This window comes from Poromitra crassiceps (genome assembly GCF_964638095.1).
Source record: "Poromitra crassiceps genome assembly, chromosome: 4".
In the NCBI taxonomy this organism is placed as follows: Eukaryota; Metazoa; Chordata; class Actinopteri; order Beryciformes; family Melamphaidae; genus Poromitra; species Poromitra crassiceps.
In genome coordinates, this window is record NC_139626.1 from 64,192,992 (window position 1) to 64,208,218 (window position 15,227).

At 44.8% G+C, this 15,227-nt stretch overlaps 1 protein-coding gene across 1 annotated transcript; it reads left to right on the forward strand.

Moving 5' to 3' along the window:
• Positions 1 to 590: 590 nt before the first annotated feature.
• tomm20b (translocase of outer mitochondrial membrane 20b) lies at positions 591 to 12,689 on the forward strand. The gene is made up of 5 exons (XM_083634921.1): positions 591 to 810; positions 3,800 to 3,846; positions 4,285 to 4,366; positions 10,300 to 10,442; positions 11,265 to 12,689. Exons 1-5 carry the CDS (start codon positions 687 to 689, stop codon positions 11,307 to 11,309), a joined length of 441 nt encoding a protein of 146 aa, XP_083491047.1. The 5' UTR covers positions 591 to 686; the 3' UTR covers positions 11,310 to 12,689.
• The last annotated feature ends 2,538 nt before the right edge of the window (positions 12,690 to 15,227 follow it).

A 15,227-nucleotide genomic window follows, 5' to 3' on the forward strand; every position in this document is an offset into this window, starting at 1 on the left:
CGCTTCTTCTTCTTTGTCTTTACTGTGCAGCTCCAGCGAGCTGCTGCCCCCTGCAGGAACACAGTATTCTTTTTGGAAGGTTTCCTTTTTTCCTCTTTCTTTCTTTCTTTCTTTCTTTCTTTCTTTCTTTCTTTCTTTCTTTCTTTCTTTCTTTCTTTCTTTCTTTCTTTCTTTCTTTCTTTCTTTCTTTCTTTCTCCAGAAACAATGCTCCCTGCACTAACCAATCAATAATCAATTTGGTGATTATTTTAGCAAAATGTCATATTCATAAATCCAAATGTAGTCATTCTAAACCTTTATTAGTGATTTATATTGTGCGTGCGTGTGTGTGTGTGTGTGTGTGTGTGTGTGTGCGCGTGCGTGTGTGAAAGCCAGTCCAATACACGAGTAAAAAATACAATTCAGTATAATTCAAATACACATCAAATATCTCTCGTGTCTCCATGGCTAGCTCACTGGACACTACACCGCCTCTTTGACTGCGCATAGTGCGGAACGTTTTTCATTTCGCACATTTTCAGTCAGGCGGTGTGGACGGACAGCTGTCAGGCGGCGGCGGCAGGGCAGGGGTCCTCCCGGTCCTGAGCAACACACACTGAGCTAGCTGACAGAATCCAGTCTGCTGTATGAATCTATTGACTGTATACGAATCACACGCCGTGTAATTGACCCCGGATCTTTAGTGATGATGGGCTCCCGGTCGAGCACGCTGGCCGCCGGGCTGTGCGGCGCGCTGCTGGTCGGTTACTGCGTCTACTTCGACCGGAAGAGACGGAGCGACCCCGACTTCAAGACCAGGTTGAGAGAGCGTGAGTGCGTCTGCTTCAGCTCACCTTCTGTGACCTGCAGGGTTTAGCGTGAGGAGGAGATGGTTCAGTCTGTAGTCATTCTGTGACCTGCAGGGTTTAGCGTGAGGAGGAGATGGTTCAGTCTGGTGTCATTCTGTGACCTGCAGGGTTTAGTATGAGGACGAGATGGTTCAGTCTGTAGTCATTCTGTGACCTGCAGGGTTTAGTATGAGGAGGAGATGGTTCAGTCTGTAGTCATTCTGTGACCTGCAGGGTTTAGTATGAGGACGAGATGGTTCAGTCTGTAGTCATTCTGTGACCTGCAGGGTTTAGTATGAGGAGGAGATGGTTCAGTCTGTAGTCATTCTGTGACCTGCAGGGTTTAGCATGAGGAGGAGATGGTTCAGTCTGTAGTCATTCTGTGACCTGCAGGGTTTAGCATGAGGAGGAGATGGTTCAGTCTGCAGTCATTCTGTGACCTGCAGGGTTTAGCATGAGGAGGAGATGGTTCAGTCTGTAGTCATTCTGTGACCTGCAGGGTTTAGTATGAGGACGAGATGGTTCAGTCTGTAGTCATTCTGTGACCTGCAGGGTTTAGCATGAGGAGGAGATGGTTCAGTCTGTAGTCATTCTGTGACCTGCAGGGTTTAGTATGAGGAGGAGATGGTTCAGTCTGTAGTCATTCTGTGACCTGCAGGGTTTAGCGTGAGGAGGAGATGGTTCAGTCTGGTGTCATTCTGTGACCTGCAGGGTTTAGTATGAGGACGAGATGGTTCAGTCTGATGTCATTCTGTTTAGTATGAGGACAAGATGGTTCAGCTCACCTTCTGTGACCTGCAGGGTTTAGTATGAGGAGATGGTTCAGTCTGTAGTCATTCTGTGACCTGCAGGGTTTAGCATGAGGAGGAGATGGTTTAGCCTGGTATCATCTCCTGTGAAATGGTTTAGTCAGGTATCAGCTCCTATGAGATGTTTCAGGGCCATTTTGGATCAGGAATTATTTTTAATCAAATGTGGGAAATACGTTACTACTTCCATTTTGCAGAATGGCCATAAATGGTCATTTTGGTCACTAGATTCCAAAACTCTATCATTTTTCATGATAAATAAATACCCAATTGAGAGATTAATGCATTTATTTATCTAAAAAAGACAAAAACACCAAAATGTGAAAATATAGACTAAAAAATAGTTCTAGAACCCTGGGAAATTCAGTGAGGTCAAAATGACCGCCTAGGGCACACATGGGCAGAATGCGGCCCCAGGGCCAGACCTGGCCCGTGGACCATCTTAATCCGGCCCCCAAAGTCCTCAAAGAAAAACAAAACAACCCCCAAAAACTCAATAAAAGGCAGAATTAGTAAATCTCATCTGCTACAGCCATTTGATTTGTTACACTATTATATCGGGAGATTAATGAGAAATTGGCAATCACCAAGGGGAGAGAGGGTTAAAAAGAGGGAGACTCCCGCGAAAAAATCAGGAGTGCTGGCAGGTAAAATCTCCAATGTGTGGCCCTTTGCTTACTGATGTAAGTCAGCAGGCCCTCTGGAAAATAAATGTTGCCCACCCCTGGCCTAGGGTCTTTCTAGGTAAAAATTATAATATTTTCTTTTCCTTTTGTGTAATTAATCTAAAAAACAATTTTAAATGACAATACAGACACTTTTAGGAAAAGTCCGGTACCAGCAGCGTATTTTTTTAATTCAACAAAGTTATTTCACATATACATTTCAAAAAGGTCAAAATTATGTTAAAGATCAGAGGCTCATGTGTTGATGGATTAGCAGCACAGACTGGTATATGTCAACGTTTAGGCAGGATACAGATTTTGTTAATTATTAACTTATTTAAAGTCGAGCTGAACTCAAGAATGACTTTTCTTTTCTTTTAGTTCAAATACCTGGGTATGCAGTGCACCTATTTAATGCAAAACAAATCACAACAATCTAATTTCTTTAGTTTTTCACACTTTTTCACATCAAAAGTTCGTTTTTCAAGATTTCATTGATAACAGTAATTTACAGTTTGCTGACGTCACCTAGTACTATCAAATTTCTACCCCATTTCAACCAATCATATCACGACATGCAGCTGTCAATCAAATCTTCATTTCTGGATAATTTTCTCTTCCAAATGAAGTCGAAAATGGTGCCTAGTGCTTGTCATCTGGCAGAATTCCTATCCCATAAACTAACTACTAACTTGGCCAATTGTTAGAAACATGAACAAAAAACAAAAACTATAATCTCTAAGAATGCAAAGAAATGTAACTGGCTCGTTAAAACGCGCATTCCAGGGATATCGTATTTACAGCAGCGATAATGGGGCGCGCATCCGAGAGCTTGGTTGTCAGGGGTTGCACTTCGGAGATTCCAGGCCGACGTGCTGCACTCTCCGCTCGGCAACACGAAGGCAGCTGGCTGCGTGCGGCTCGCTGAGCTCCACTCCTCCCGTCAAAAGGCTCTTCCCGAGGGGAGCGCCACAACACGCTGAATCCCACTCGATCTGGAGGCGGAACACGCCAGGATTGGCCAAAGCCCAATCCAGTCCCCAGAATTGTCAAATAAAATCGACGACATGATACTATGACCCGCCTCGCAACCTGTCATCTTAGACAAACTATGTTTTCAGTCTGAAACGGACTCATTATGCACTGACGAACAGGTTCAGTTCGACTTTAAGAATTAAAAATATTAATGTATTTAATATTTGCTGCCAAATATTTCCTCCTGTTGTCCTCCCGGTATTAGTGTATTGGTCACATGCTCCGCATCCCTGGGCCCCTTTTGTTGAGGACATTTTCACACACACACACACACACACACACACACACACACACACACACACACACACACACACACACACACACACACACACACACACACGATAGACGAAACAAACACATGAATAGAAGCAGACACATCAGTCATAAATGAAAACTCAAAAGAAAAGAAACAGATTCTGTTCAGTTCACTTTTTATTAACAGTTGCTGTGTTTTTGTCCCAGGGAGGAGAAGGCAGAAGGCAGCCAAAGAGAGGGCCGGCCTGTCCAAGGTGAGCGCCGTCTCCACTGACTCTGGATTAATTAGCCTCCATCTTTGTAGTTCTTTTCTCACGGCTGTGTTTCTGCGCTGCTGCTGTGTTTTAGCAGAGATCATTAATATTAGAGATACAGCACTGCAGGCTCCGGCAATTGTAAGAAATGGTGCTAGCACGTCTCCTAAATGGTCACATGGTCTCCTCTCCCCTGAGAGAGAGAGAGAGAGAGAGAGGGAGAGAGGGAGAGAGATGTTCTGACCTAGCAAGCTCTAGAGTTTGTGAGTTCCCAAACTCCACACAAAATACAGACATAAACGCAAAGCTTGGCTCAATATAGTAACTTGTAACTAAGATATTCGATTAAAAAGTATATTTTTTCCAACCACAGATTTAGCTGCTACATCAACAACTTCACATGTAGCTTTAGCTAATCGCTCCCTGTTTCTTTTCCAGCTGCCGGACCTGAAGGACGCTGAAGCGGTGCAGAAGTTCTTCCTGGAGGAGATCCAGCTGGGAGAGGAGCTGCTGGCTCAGGGTAAACTGAATTAATAAACAAACCTTAAAACAGAATTTCGGTATTCTTCAACCTGGACCCTATTTTATTTTTTTAATCTATAACCAAGTAATGTGAACAGAAATCCGGGAAATTGGTGCGGTATCATTGACCGAGATGGCATCAGTTGGCAGCTGCTTTTCCTACATGCCCCTATACTGCACTAAACAAGCTTGTTTTGAGTTTCTACCACTGACAGGATCAGATTAGTCCATCATGACATTATTATTGAGAGATATATTTTTCTTTATGCTTGATCCAAGTCTCGCGAGAGTTGCGTTGTTTGCCAGGAGTCAGCTGTTGTGCGGAAAGCAATTGGGCTGCCTGCCATGTATGTGATGGTAACAGATAGAGTAGCTGAATGATTTTGTAAGTTATGGCTGGATATTGATCTGATTTCGGGCTTTTGAATTTGATGGCCGCCTGCATTTATTTGAGCCTCTCTCTCTTTTACAATAACTATCTGAGCCTGTTGGTTTGCAGAAACGAGCACTTTTTAGTGCCCCGTGTGTTACATTGTAGCCATTGCAGTTGCTGGCCGGCTGATGCGATCTTGCTCAATACTGCACCAACTTTAACAATTTCTGCTCTGACTAGTTGGTTAAAGCAGCTACGAGCAAGATTTTCAATTGTTATTAAACAGTCTAAATTTAATATCGATGCATCACATCTTACCTGTAATAGTAGACGATACCAACGCAGAGCAGTCTCGCTTGAACCCCAAGTGAATCGGCCAGTGTTAGTCTGTCTGTAGCCAGGGCAGAGCAGGAAGTGAAATGAAATGGTTTGCAGCAGCCACTTCGGCCATAACCACAAAATAACTTCCAAAAAACCTGTTAGAATATAACGAGAGATGTCCGCGAGAGTAGCAAGCGTTCTCCTTGTTTATGTTCTGTTGCTAGGCAGAGCGAAACGGCAGAAGGCAGGCAGCTGCATTTCACTTCTGGGTTTATCCGGTCCGCCGGTAGACAGATTGAGAGAGAGAGCGCCCTGGTGACGCGAGGTTAGACAGACACAGACTCTATAAGCATCAAGAGAGCAATCTCCGATTCACACGGCTTTGGTCTCAGCTACTATTATAGGTAAGATGTGATGCATCAATATTGTAATTATACTGTTTAATAACAATCGAAAATCTTGCTCGTAGCTGCTTTAAACGAAGAATATAAAAATAAGGTCCAGGTTGAAAAATACCAAAATGCTCCTATAAATATTAGGGGAGTGCCGATTAATCGTATAATCGATGCATCGCGATTAGTCACGTGACGATTACATTTTTTTTTGCAATTTTTTTTTTGCTTTATTTGCAAAAAATATGGTATTTCGCCCGGAAAGCAGTTCCTTAATTGAGTGCCATGGACGTCTTTCGACGTCCAATTAAATAGTGACGTAGAGTGCCAAGGACGTCTTTCGACGTCCAATGCGTTTTTTGATGGTGGGACGTCGATCAAAGCCTTCTGCATCTCCTGTACAAATATTGTAGCTATTGGAGGTCTATAACCTATTTTACAAACCCATTAGGTGGCGACAGTGCTCTCCAGATTAGAGAAAGGTCCTGAGAAACAGGAGGAAAAAGCCGTGATCAAAGAGAAACCGATGCATGCTGCAGCCAGAGCCATATAGATTGCTCTGTCTGGAGCTGACATTGGCTGCGAACAGGAGTCAATCCGCGCACACAACTGAGCCCCTCTGTCTCTGTCTGTCTGTCTGTATAGTTTCTCCACACGATTAGCCACCAGAAAAGCAGCACCCGACGCCAAACCATTCAGCAGTCCGGTTTGGCTCTTCCCTATCGCGCTGGGAGCCGCCCGGCACACACAAACGGAGCACTCCGAAAATAGAGTGGGTGCGTGAGGCTGTGTAGTGTGGGGAGGAGTTTGCAGCTGAGGGGGGGAGAGGGGGGTGGGGCACGCAGGGCATCACACAACTACACCACGTCACTACATCAGAAAATATTATCTTCAGACTCAGTGAATGTGCTTGAAATGCTGCATTTCACAAAAGGCGGAATATCTCAGCTAATAATTTGAAACGCCTGTATTTGCTCAAAACGACCTATCTTCTCCGGCTCATAACTAAAGAACGGAAAATGGTATCAATAAACTTTTTTTTGCTGATGATACAATAGAGCCAGTTCGTTCTTTGTGCGTGTTCGGTGTTTACATAGTAATATCACACAATATTCTGTGGGCCTCGAGAAATCACTGAAAACGCTCTGAAAACTCTGGCACTGGGAGCGTCCGTTCTCCAAAAGTGGCTGGCACTCAATGAGTTAACTGTAAAACGAGACCAAAACCGAAGTACCGGTACTGGAAACTGGAATCACTGAAGAAAGCATGCAGGGTGGCTGTAACATGTGATGCGTGGACTTCAGTCGCAACTGAAGATAATGGAGGTACATTTGTTTGTTTACTTTAATTAATGGATACTGACAAATAAACCTTGCTTAAAAAAAATCCTGTTTGGTGAAAAAGATGCATCGAAAATCGTGATTAATTGTAATCGTTTAATAATCGAATCGTAGCACCCTTAATCGTAATCTAATCGAATCGTGAGGTGCCTAAGGTGGCACACCCCTAATAAATATGTAAGTATCTTTATGAAGGCATAACTTAAAATAACAAAGATTTTATTACAGGAGCAATGCTCGCTGTTTTTTTTATTCTGAATGTTTAATGTACTTTCTTCAGTCAGTGCAGAAGAATTAAGTCGGTAGTCTAAAGCAAAAATATTATTCCAATTAGTAATAAATATAATATTAAATGCTGCACATTGTATTCTTCTCAGAGCAAGGCTAAATTCCTCTCAGATGTTTGTCCACTTATTTGTTCTGAGCGCTGCCTTTCTGTGTTGTGTGTGCAGGAGACTATGAGAACCTTTCTGTGTTGTGTGTACAGGAGACTATGAGAACCTTTCTGTGTTGTGTGCAGGAGACTATGAGAACCTTTCTGTGTTGTGTGTGCAGGAGACTATGAGAACCTTTCTGTGTTGTGTGTGCAGGAGACTATGAGAACCTTTCTGTGTTGTGTGTGTAGGAGACTATGAGAACCTTTCTGTGTTGTGTGCAGGAGACTATGAGAACCTTTCTGTGTTGTGTGCAGGAGACTATGAGAACCTTTCTGTGTTGTGTGTGCAGGAGACTATGAGAACCTTTCTGTGTTGTGTGCAGGAGACTATGAGAACCTTTCTGTGTTGTGTGCAGGAGACTATGAGAACCTTTCTGTGTTGTGTGTGCAGGAGACTATGAGAACCTTTCTGTGTTGTGTGTGTAGGAGACTATGAGAACCTTTCTGTGTTGTGTGTGCAGGAGACTATGAGAACCTTTCTGTGTTGTGTGTGCAGGAGACTATGAGAACCTTTCTGTGTTGTGTGCAGGAGACTATGAGAACCTTTCTGTGTTGTGTGCAGGAGACTATGAGAACCTTTCTGTGTTGTGTGTGCAGGAGACTATGAGAACCTTTCTGTGTTGTGTGTGCAGGAGACTATGAGAACCTTTCTGTGTTGTGTGTGCAGGAGACTATGAGAACCTTTCTGTGTTGTGTGTGCAGGAGACTATGAGAACCTTTCTGTGTTGTGTGTGTAGGAGACTATGAGAACCTTTCTGTGTTGTGTGTGCAGGAGACTATGAGAACCTTTCTGTGTTGTGTGTGCAGGAGACTATGAGAACCTTTCTGTGTTGTGTGCAGGAGACTATGAGAACCTTTCTGTGTTGTGTGTGCAGGAGACTATGAGAACCTTTCTGTGTTGTGTGTGCAGGAGACTATGAGAACCTTTCTGTGTTGTGTGCAGGAGACTATGAGAACCTTTCTGTGTTGTGTGTGCAGGAGACTATGAGAACCTTTCTGTGTTGTGTGCAGGAGACTATGAGAACCTTTCTGTGTTGTGTGTGCAGGAGACTATGAGAACCTTTCTGTGTTGTGTGTGTAGGAGACTATGAGAACCTTTCTGTGTTGTGTGCAGGAGACTATGAGAACCTTTCTGTGTTGTGTGTGCAGGAGACTATGAGAACCTTTCTGTGTTGTGTGCAGGAGACTATGAGAACCTTTCTGTGTTGTGTGTGTAGGAGACTATGAGAACCTTTCTGTGTTGTGTGTGTAGGAGACTATGAGAACCTTTCTGTGTTGTGTGCAGGAGACTATGAGAACCTTTCTGTGTTGTGTGCAGGAGACTATGAGAACCTTTCTGTGTTGTGTGCAGGAGACTATGAGAACCTTTCTGTGTTGTGTGTGCAGGAGACTATGAGAACCTTTCTGTGTTGTGTGTGCAGGAGACTATGAGAACCTTTCTGTGTTGTGTGCAGGAGACTATGAGAACCTTTCTGTGTTGTGTGTGCAGGAGACTATGAGAACCTTTCTGTGTTCTGTGTGCAGGAGACTATGAGAACCTTTCTGTGTTGTGTGCAGGAGACTATGAGAACCTTTCTGTGTTCTGTGTGCAGGAGACTATGAGAACCTTTCTGTGTTGTGTGCAGGAGACTATGAGAACCTTTCTGTGTTGTGTGTGCAGGAGACTATGAGAACCTTTCTGTGTTGTGTGTGCAGGAGACTATGAGAACCTTTCTGTGTTGTGTGTGCAGGAGACTATGAGAACCTTTCTGTGTTGTGTGCAGGAGACTATGAGAACCTTTCTGTGTTGTGTGTGCAGGAGACTATGAGAACCTTTCTGTGTTCTGTGTGCAGGAGACTATGAGAACCTTTCTGTGTTGTGTGCAGGAGACTATGAGAACCTTTCTGTGTTCTGTGTGCAGGAGACTATGAGAACCTTTCTGTGTTGTGTGTGCAGGAGACTATGAGAACCTTTCTGTGTTCTGTGTGCAGGAGACTATGAGAACCTTTCTGTGTTGTGTGCAGGAGACTATGAGAACCTTTCTGTGTTGTGTGTGCAGGAGACTATGAGAACCTTTCTGTGTTGTGTGCAGGAGACTATGAGAACCTTTCTGTGTTGTGTGTGCAGGAGACTATGAGAACCTTTCTGTGTTGTGTGTGCAGGAGACTATGAGAACCTTTCTGTGTTGTGTGTGCAGGAGACTATGAGAACCTTTCTGTGTTCTGTGTGCAGGAGACTATGAGAACCTTTCTGTGTTGTGTGTGCAGGAGACTATGAGAACCTTTCTGTGTTGTGTGCAGGAGACTATGAGAACCTTTCTGTGTTCTGTGTGCAGGAGACTATGAGAACCTTTCTGTGTTGTGTGCAGGAGACTATGAGAACCTTTCTGTGTTGTGTGTGCAGGAGACTATGAGAACCTTTCTGTGTTGTGTGCAGGAGACTATGATAACCTTTCTGTGTTGTGTGCAGGAGACTATGAGAACCTTTCTGTGTTGTGTGTGCAGGAGACTATGAGAACCTTTCTGTGTTGTGTGTGTAGGAGACTATGAGAACCTTTCTGTGTTGTGTGTGTAGGAGACTATGAGAACTTTTCTGTGTTGTGTGTGCAGGAGACTATGAGAACCTTTCTGTGTTGTGTGTGCAGGAGACTATGAGAACCTTTCTGTGTTGTGTGCAGGAGACTATGATAACCTTTCTGTGTTGTGTGCAGGAGACTATGAGAACCTTTCTGTGTTGTGTGCAGGAGACTATGAGAACCTTTCTGTGTTCTGTGTGCAGGAGACTATGAGAACCTTTCTGTGTTGTGTGTGTAGGAGACTATGAGAACCTTTCTGTGTTGTGTGCAGGAGACTATGAGAACCTTTCTGTGTTGTGTGTGCAGGAGACTATGAGAACCTTTCTGTGTTGTGTGTGCAGGAGACTATGAGAACCTTTCTGTGCTGTGTGTGTAGGAGACTATGAGAACCTTTCTGTGTTGTGTGTGCAGGAGACTATGAGAACCTTTCTGTGTTGTGTGCAGGAGACTATGAGAACCTTTCTGTGCTGTGTGTGTAGGAGACTATGAGAACCTTTCTGTGTTGTGTGTGCAGGAGACTATGAGAACGGCGTGGATCACCTGACCAACGCCATCGCCGTGTGCGGTCAGCCTCAGCAGCTGCTGCAGGTGCTGCAGCAGACTCTGCCTCCACCCGTCTTCCAGATGCTGCTCACCAAACTGCCCAGCATCAGCCAGGTAGCTCCACACCTCCCCAAACTGCCCAGTATCATCAGCCAGGTAGCCCCCACACCTCCCCAAACTGACCAGCATCATCAGCCAGGTAGCCCCCACACCTCCCCAAACTGACCAGCATCATCAGCCAGGTAGCCCCCACACCTCCCCAAACTGCCCAGTATCATCAGCCAGGTAGCCCCCACACCTTCTCAAACTGCCCAGCATCATCAGCTAGGTAGCCCCCACACCTTCTCAAACTGCCCAGCATCATCGGACAGGTAGCCCCCACACTCCTCAAACTGCCCCACACCAGCCAGGTAGCCCCCCCCCCCCCAAACCAATACTGACTGTCATATACCGTATACCACTGTCTAATGTCAGGAAGGTTTGAAGGTTTGAAGGTATAAAAAACACTGCAGATACCACCTAAGCCTACCCTGATATCAATCTGACGACTAAAGACTGTGAGACAGACTACCGATATTTCGGGGGTTTCCGGTGTAGACCGGACATCTGCGCCAAGACTACCGCGTCTGTCGTTTACAGTCTGACAACTGCTTATAGAGCTTAGCCCAAATGCTGTCTGGACCTAAAACATCTACAAAAAGTATCGTCCATCAACTCCAACTCCATTGTTAAACGCACTGTAAACAATGATCACGGCACACAGAAGCGGGAGATCTTGGGACGGACATATCCACTCAACAGCTGACAGCCTGAAATATCCGCTGTCTGTTCCAGTGTTGTGTGTTGTCAGACTGATAGACTCTGGGTGCCCAGATATTAATTTAATGAGTTCTTTCATTCAAATAAAAATCTCTCCTTTCCTCTCCTCTCCTGCAGCGTATCGTGAGCGCACAGAGCCTGAGTGAGGATGATCTAGAATAAGGAGACGACCTTCTTCATCATCCTCTTCCTCATGTGGACCTTCGCCTTCCTCATGGCCTGCCACCAGCCCACCCCCTCGGCCCCCCATCACTTGCATTGTGGGAATTATCTTTACTTCCTGGTTCATCCATGAAATTGGTGTATTTGTTTTATTGGAACAGAAGCCCATTGAGGACATATTCATACATTATATCATTGACTGTATAAATAATCATGCCATTTCCCCAAGATAGTTAATTTAGCTTTGCTTTCTCGAGACAGACGTTTGTCTCAAGAAAACAGCACAAATTAAATATATGAATATATATATGTCCTCAGTGGGCTTCTGTAGGATATAGTGAATGTGAAGCCAAAAAAAGGAAAGGATCCCGTCCAACTTCAGCATCCTGATCACGTGACCTCAAGCATCCTGATCACGTGACCTCACTTTCTGTTTTGCTCCATGGATCAGTCTGGACGTCCACCTGTCAGCAGCCATTCCCACAAATCACAATGTAACCAGGCCAATCAGGGACGAATCACAATGTAACCAGGCCAATCACGGACGCCGCTGGCAAAGCGGTAATGGCGTCTCCCGAGCGCTAGTCTCTCCCCAGACTCAAATATGACGTTGAATCGCTGCGCTCAGCATACTACATAAGTGAGTCTGTGCCAGTTCACAGCCACTGCTGGTTTTGAAGGCGGGTTGAAATTGAATGAGTGACAGGTCGTAGCACCGATGAGAGAGCGGTTCGAAAAATGGGCTGCGCCTCCCGTGTCGTCTGATCGCAAAGTCGTTACTGATTTGGGGAGGACTGAATCCACCACTGGCCAAGTGAACGGTTCCCTCCCATAACCAGCCCTCTGAGGGAAAGTGTCCCAGACCCAGAGAGAGATCTGCAGCATGCAGTAACATAGTATCAGCGTAAGAACTCTCATGGGTCTGGCGTTGAGACGAAGTGCAGCTATTACAGAAATAGACTCAATAACAATTAAACAAGAATAATATAATATAATATATTATATAATATAATATATGCATCAGCAAAGTTTCTCGGCGCAAAAGACGTTTTCGCCGTTCTTCCGAGTGGATTTTGCGACGCCGATTGGCTGAAGCAGTTGTCTGTCAAGGCGAGTACTCCCGCCCCACTGAAATCGATGGGAGTGGCTAGAAGTCCAGACTGATGCGTAACGTAGAGCAAAACGGGATGTGAGCTCACGTTAGCAGGATGGTGTTTCCAGGCTAAATGGACAGCAGGCGTACGGAAATAGGAATCGCTCTCTCTCTGCTCAAACTCTTCCGAAGTATTTATTGTTTTGTTATTATCAGTCTTCTTACCGGTCTCCATTGAGAAACACTTTTTAAACGGTGATGGAATGTTGTGTTCATTTGAAAGAGGATCCGCCTCTTTAGAAAGAAAATAAAGAAAAGGTGAACAAAGTAGTCAGTTGTGTGTTTTCAGTTTCTTTTGACACAAATTTATAAAGGTGTCGCCGTTTCCAGCAAGAAAATGTCATGTCAGAACTTAGAACTTAGAAATAGGAACTTTAAACTACAGGTTTTGTTCGAAAATGAGATTTTCCATGTGGTTAAGAGGACTGTTAAATTGATGGCACAAAACGAAAGAACATGATAGTATTTTAACAGATAGCAGGGTTCATACAGACATTAGAAGAAATTAAAGGACTTTCAAGTACTTTAAACACCCCCCCATTTTCAAGGACTTCACGCAAAACAAAACATTTTAAAATATAAATTTGCTCCAAAGATGGATTGTGCCTTAAACAAGTCAATTCTATTATCAACCCTGCGAGCTGGACGCTAAAAATATGTCTAATGTCAATTGAAATATTGAGTTTTAATGGTGGCAAAACAAGCCAGACTGGTCACTGGCCATCTGTTCTCACATCCAGCTCAAAACTGTGATCCAAGCTCAACATGGAGAGATTCACAGGAGCAATACTGTCAGAGGCCAGCAGGAGTTACATGCTGACTATTAAAGACTATCCAATATCAATAAGATTAAAATACTGTGATTATCAGAGATGCACAAGGCTTTTTTTGCAAGTCCAAGTCAAGTCTCAAGTCTCTTATGGGTGTGTTTTAACATCTGCTAATGTTTGCTAACCATCCGTACGAGCCAACGTGAACATTCACATTACCATGACTGACCTGTCAGGTGCCTGATCAAGTTCGATGTGGTCGATCCAGCATCCTTTATTTTGATACTGCAGATGTTGCATTTAGACATTTTGTTTGGGCCTTTTGTGAAGTTACATTATAGCCAAAGGTTGTGACAAATGCCACAGCAGCTGCAGGTGTGCTGCTCACCATAGTGTAACATCAGAGCCACAGCAGCTGCAGGTGTGCTGCTCACCATAGTGTAACATCACAGCAGCAGCAGGTGTGCTGCTCACCATAGTGTAACATCACAGCAGCAGCAGGTAGGCTGCTCACCATAGTGTAACATCACAGCAGCAGCAGGTAGGCTGCTCACCATAGTGTAACATCACAGCAGCAGCAGGTGTGCTGCTCACCATAGTGTAACATCACAGCAGCAGCAGGTGTGCTGCTCACCATAGTGTAACATCACAGCAGCAGCAGGTGTGCTGCTCACCATAGTGTAACATCACAGCAGCAGCAGGTAGGCTGCTCACCATAGTGTAACATCACAGCAGCAGCAGGTGTGCTGCTCACCATAGTGTAACATCACAGCAGCAGCAGGTGTGCTGCTCACCATAGTGTAACATCACAGCAGCAGCAGGTGTGCTGCTCACCATAGTGTAACATCACAGCAGCAGCAGGTGTGCTGCTCACCATAGTGTAACATCACAGCAGCAGCAGGTGTGCTGCTCACCATAGTGTAACATCACAGCAGCAGCAGGTAGGCTGCTCACCATAGTGTAACATCAGAGCCACAGCAGCTGCAGGTGTGCTGCTCACCATAGTGTAACATCACAGCAGCAGCAGGTGTGCTGCTCACCATAGTGTAACATCAGAGCTGCTGCACCATTACTTGAACCCCCCCCCCCAGATCCAAGCACTTGAAAGACCGTGTATGAACCCTGACATAGGCACCTTCTTAAAGCAAATTTATACTGACTGCGGAGTGTCCGGTGTCCGCGGTGTTCACGGCAAGACCGTTCTCTCCGCAGAGGCACATCCTTTTATGGTAAATACGGTAGGAGTGCAGTGTCTGCAGAGAGCGGAGAATCCCCCTCCAGGCTCCCGTTGTGTTTTTAGCAGGAATGCAAATCACATCAGTTCTTCCGTGTGTGATCCTGATTTATATCGGCGAATAATCAATCCTAGTGCAATTGTAGGCTATTTTCAGTTTGTTTTTAGCAAGTAAGTTTGTTGTCTTCTTGTTTTTGTGCTTTGCATTACATTTTTTCGATCTCAAATCGTTTTTATTGACGTAGTAAATTGTAGGCTATTCACTCTAAAATGGGCACCCTCATGACTGTGAGAAAAGGATCATGTTGCTCCCTCACTCATGTGGCGATGCTCAAACCCGTTCATTTTGCACTGATTTCGCCGGTCACTTGGTCAGTTTGTGGAGGCTTCTTCCCTATACAAACCATAGCAAACATTAGCCAATCATAGCCTCGGAATTGACTGCACGAGCTCGCGGCGTGCTCTGCGGAGTTACATTTTTTGAGACGAGCGCGGAGCTCCATGCAGTCCCTCCGCAGAGCTTGTGCGGAGCGCCGTGCTCGCCGCACAGAGCCTCCGCTCCGCGAAAACCGGACACTCCGCAGTTAGTATAAATTAAGCTTAACACATCAAATTCAAGGACCCAACAGAACACCGTTAGAACACAGAGAATGTTTATAATGAGAACTAGCAGGCTTTATCGACAATCATTCAAAAGAGAGAGGCTTGAATGTGTGAACACTTGTCAACTTCAATTTCTATTCTTGCACAAAATATATGAT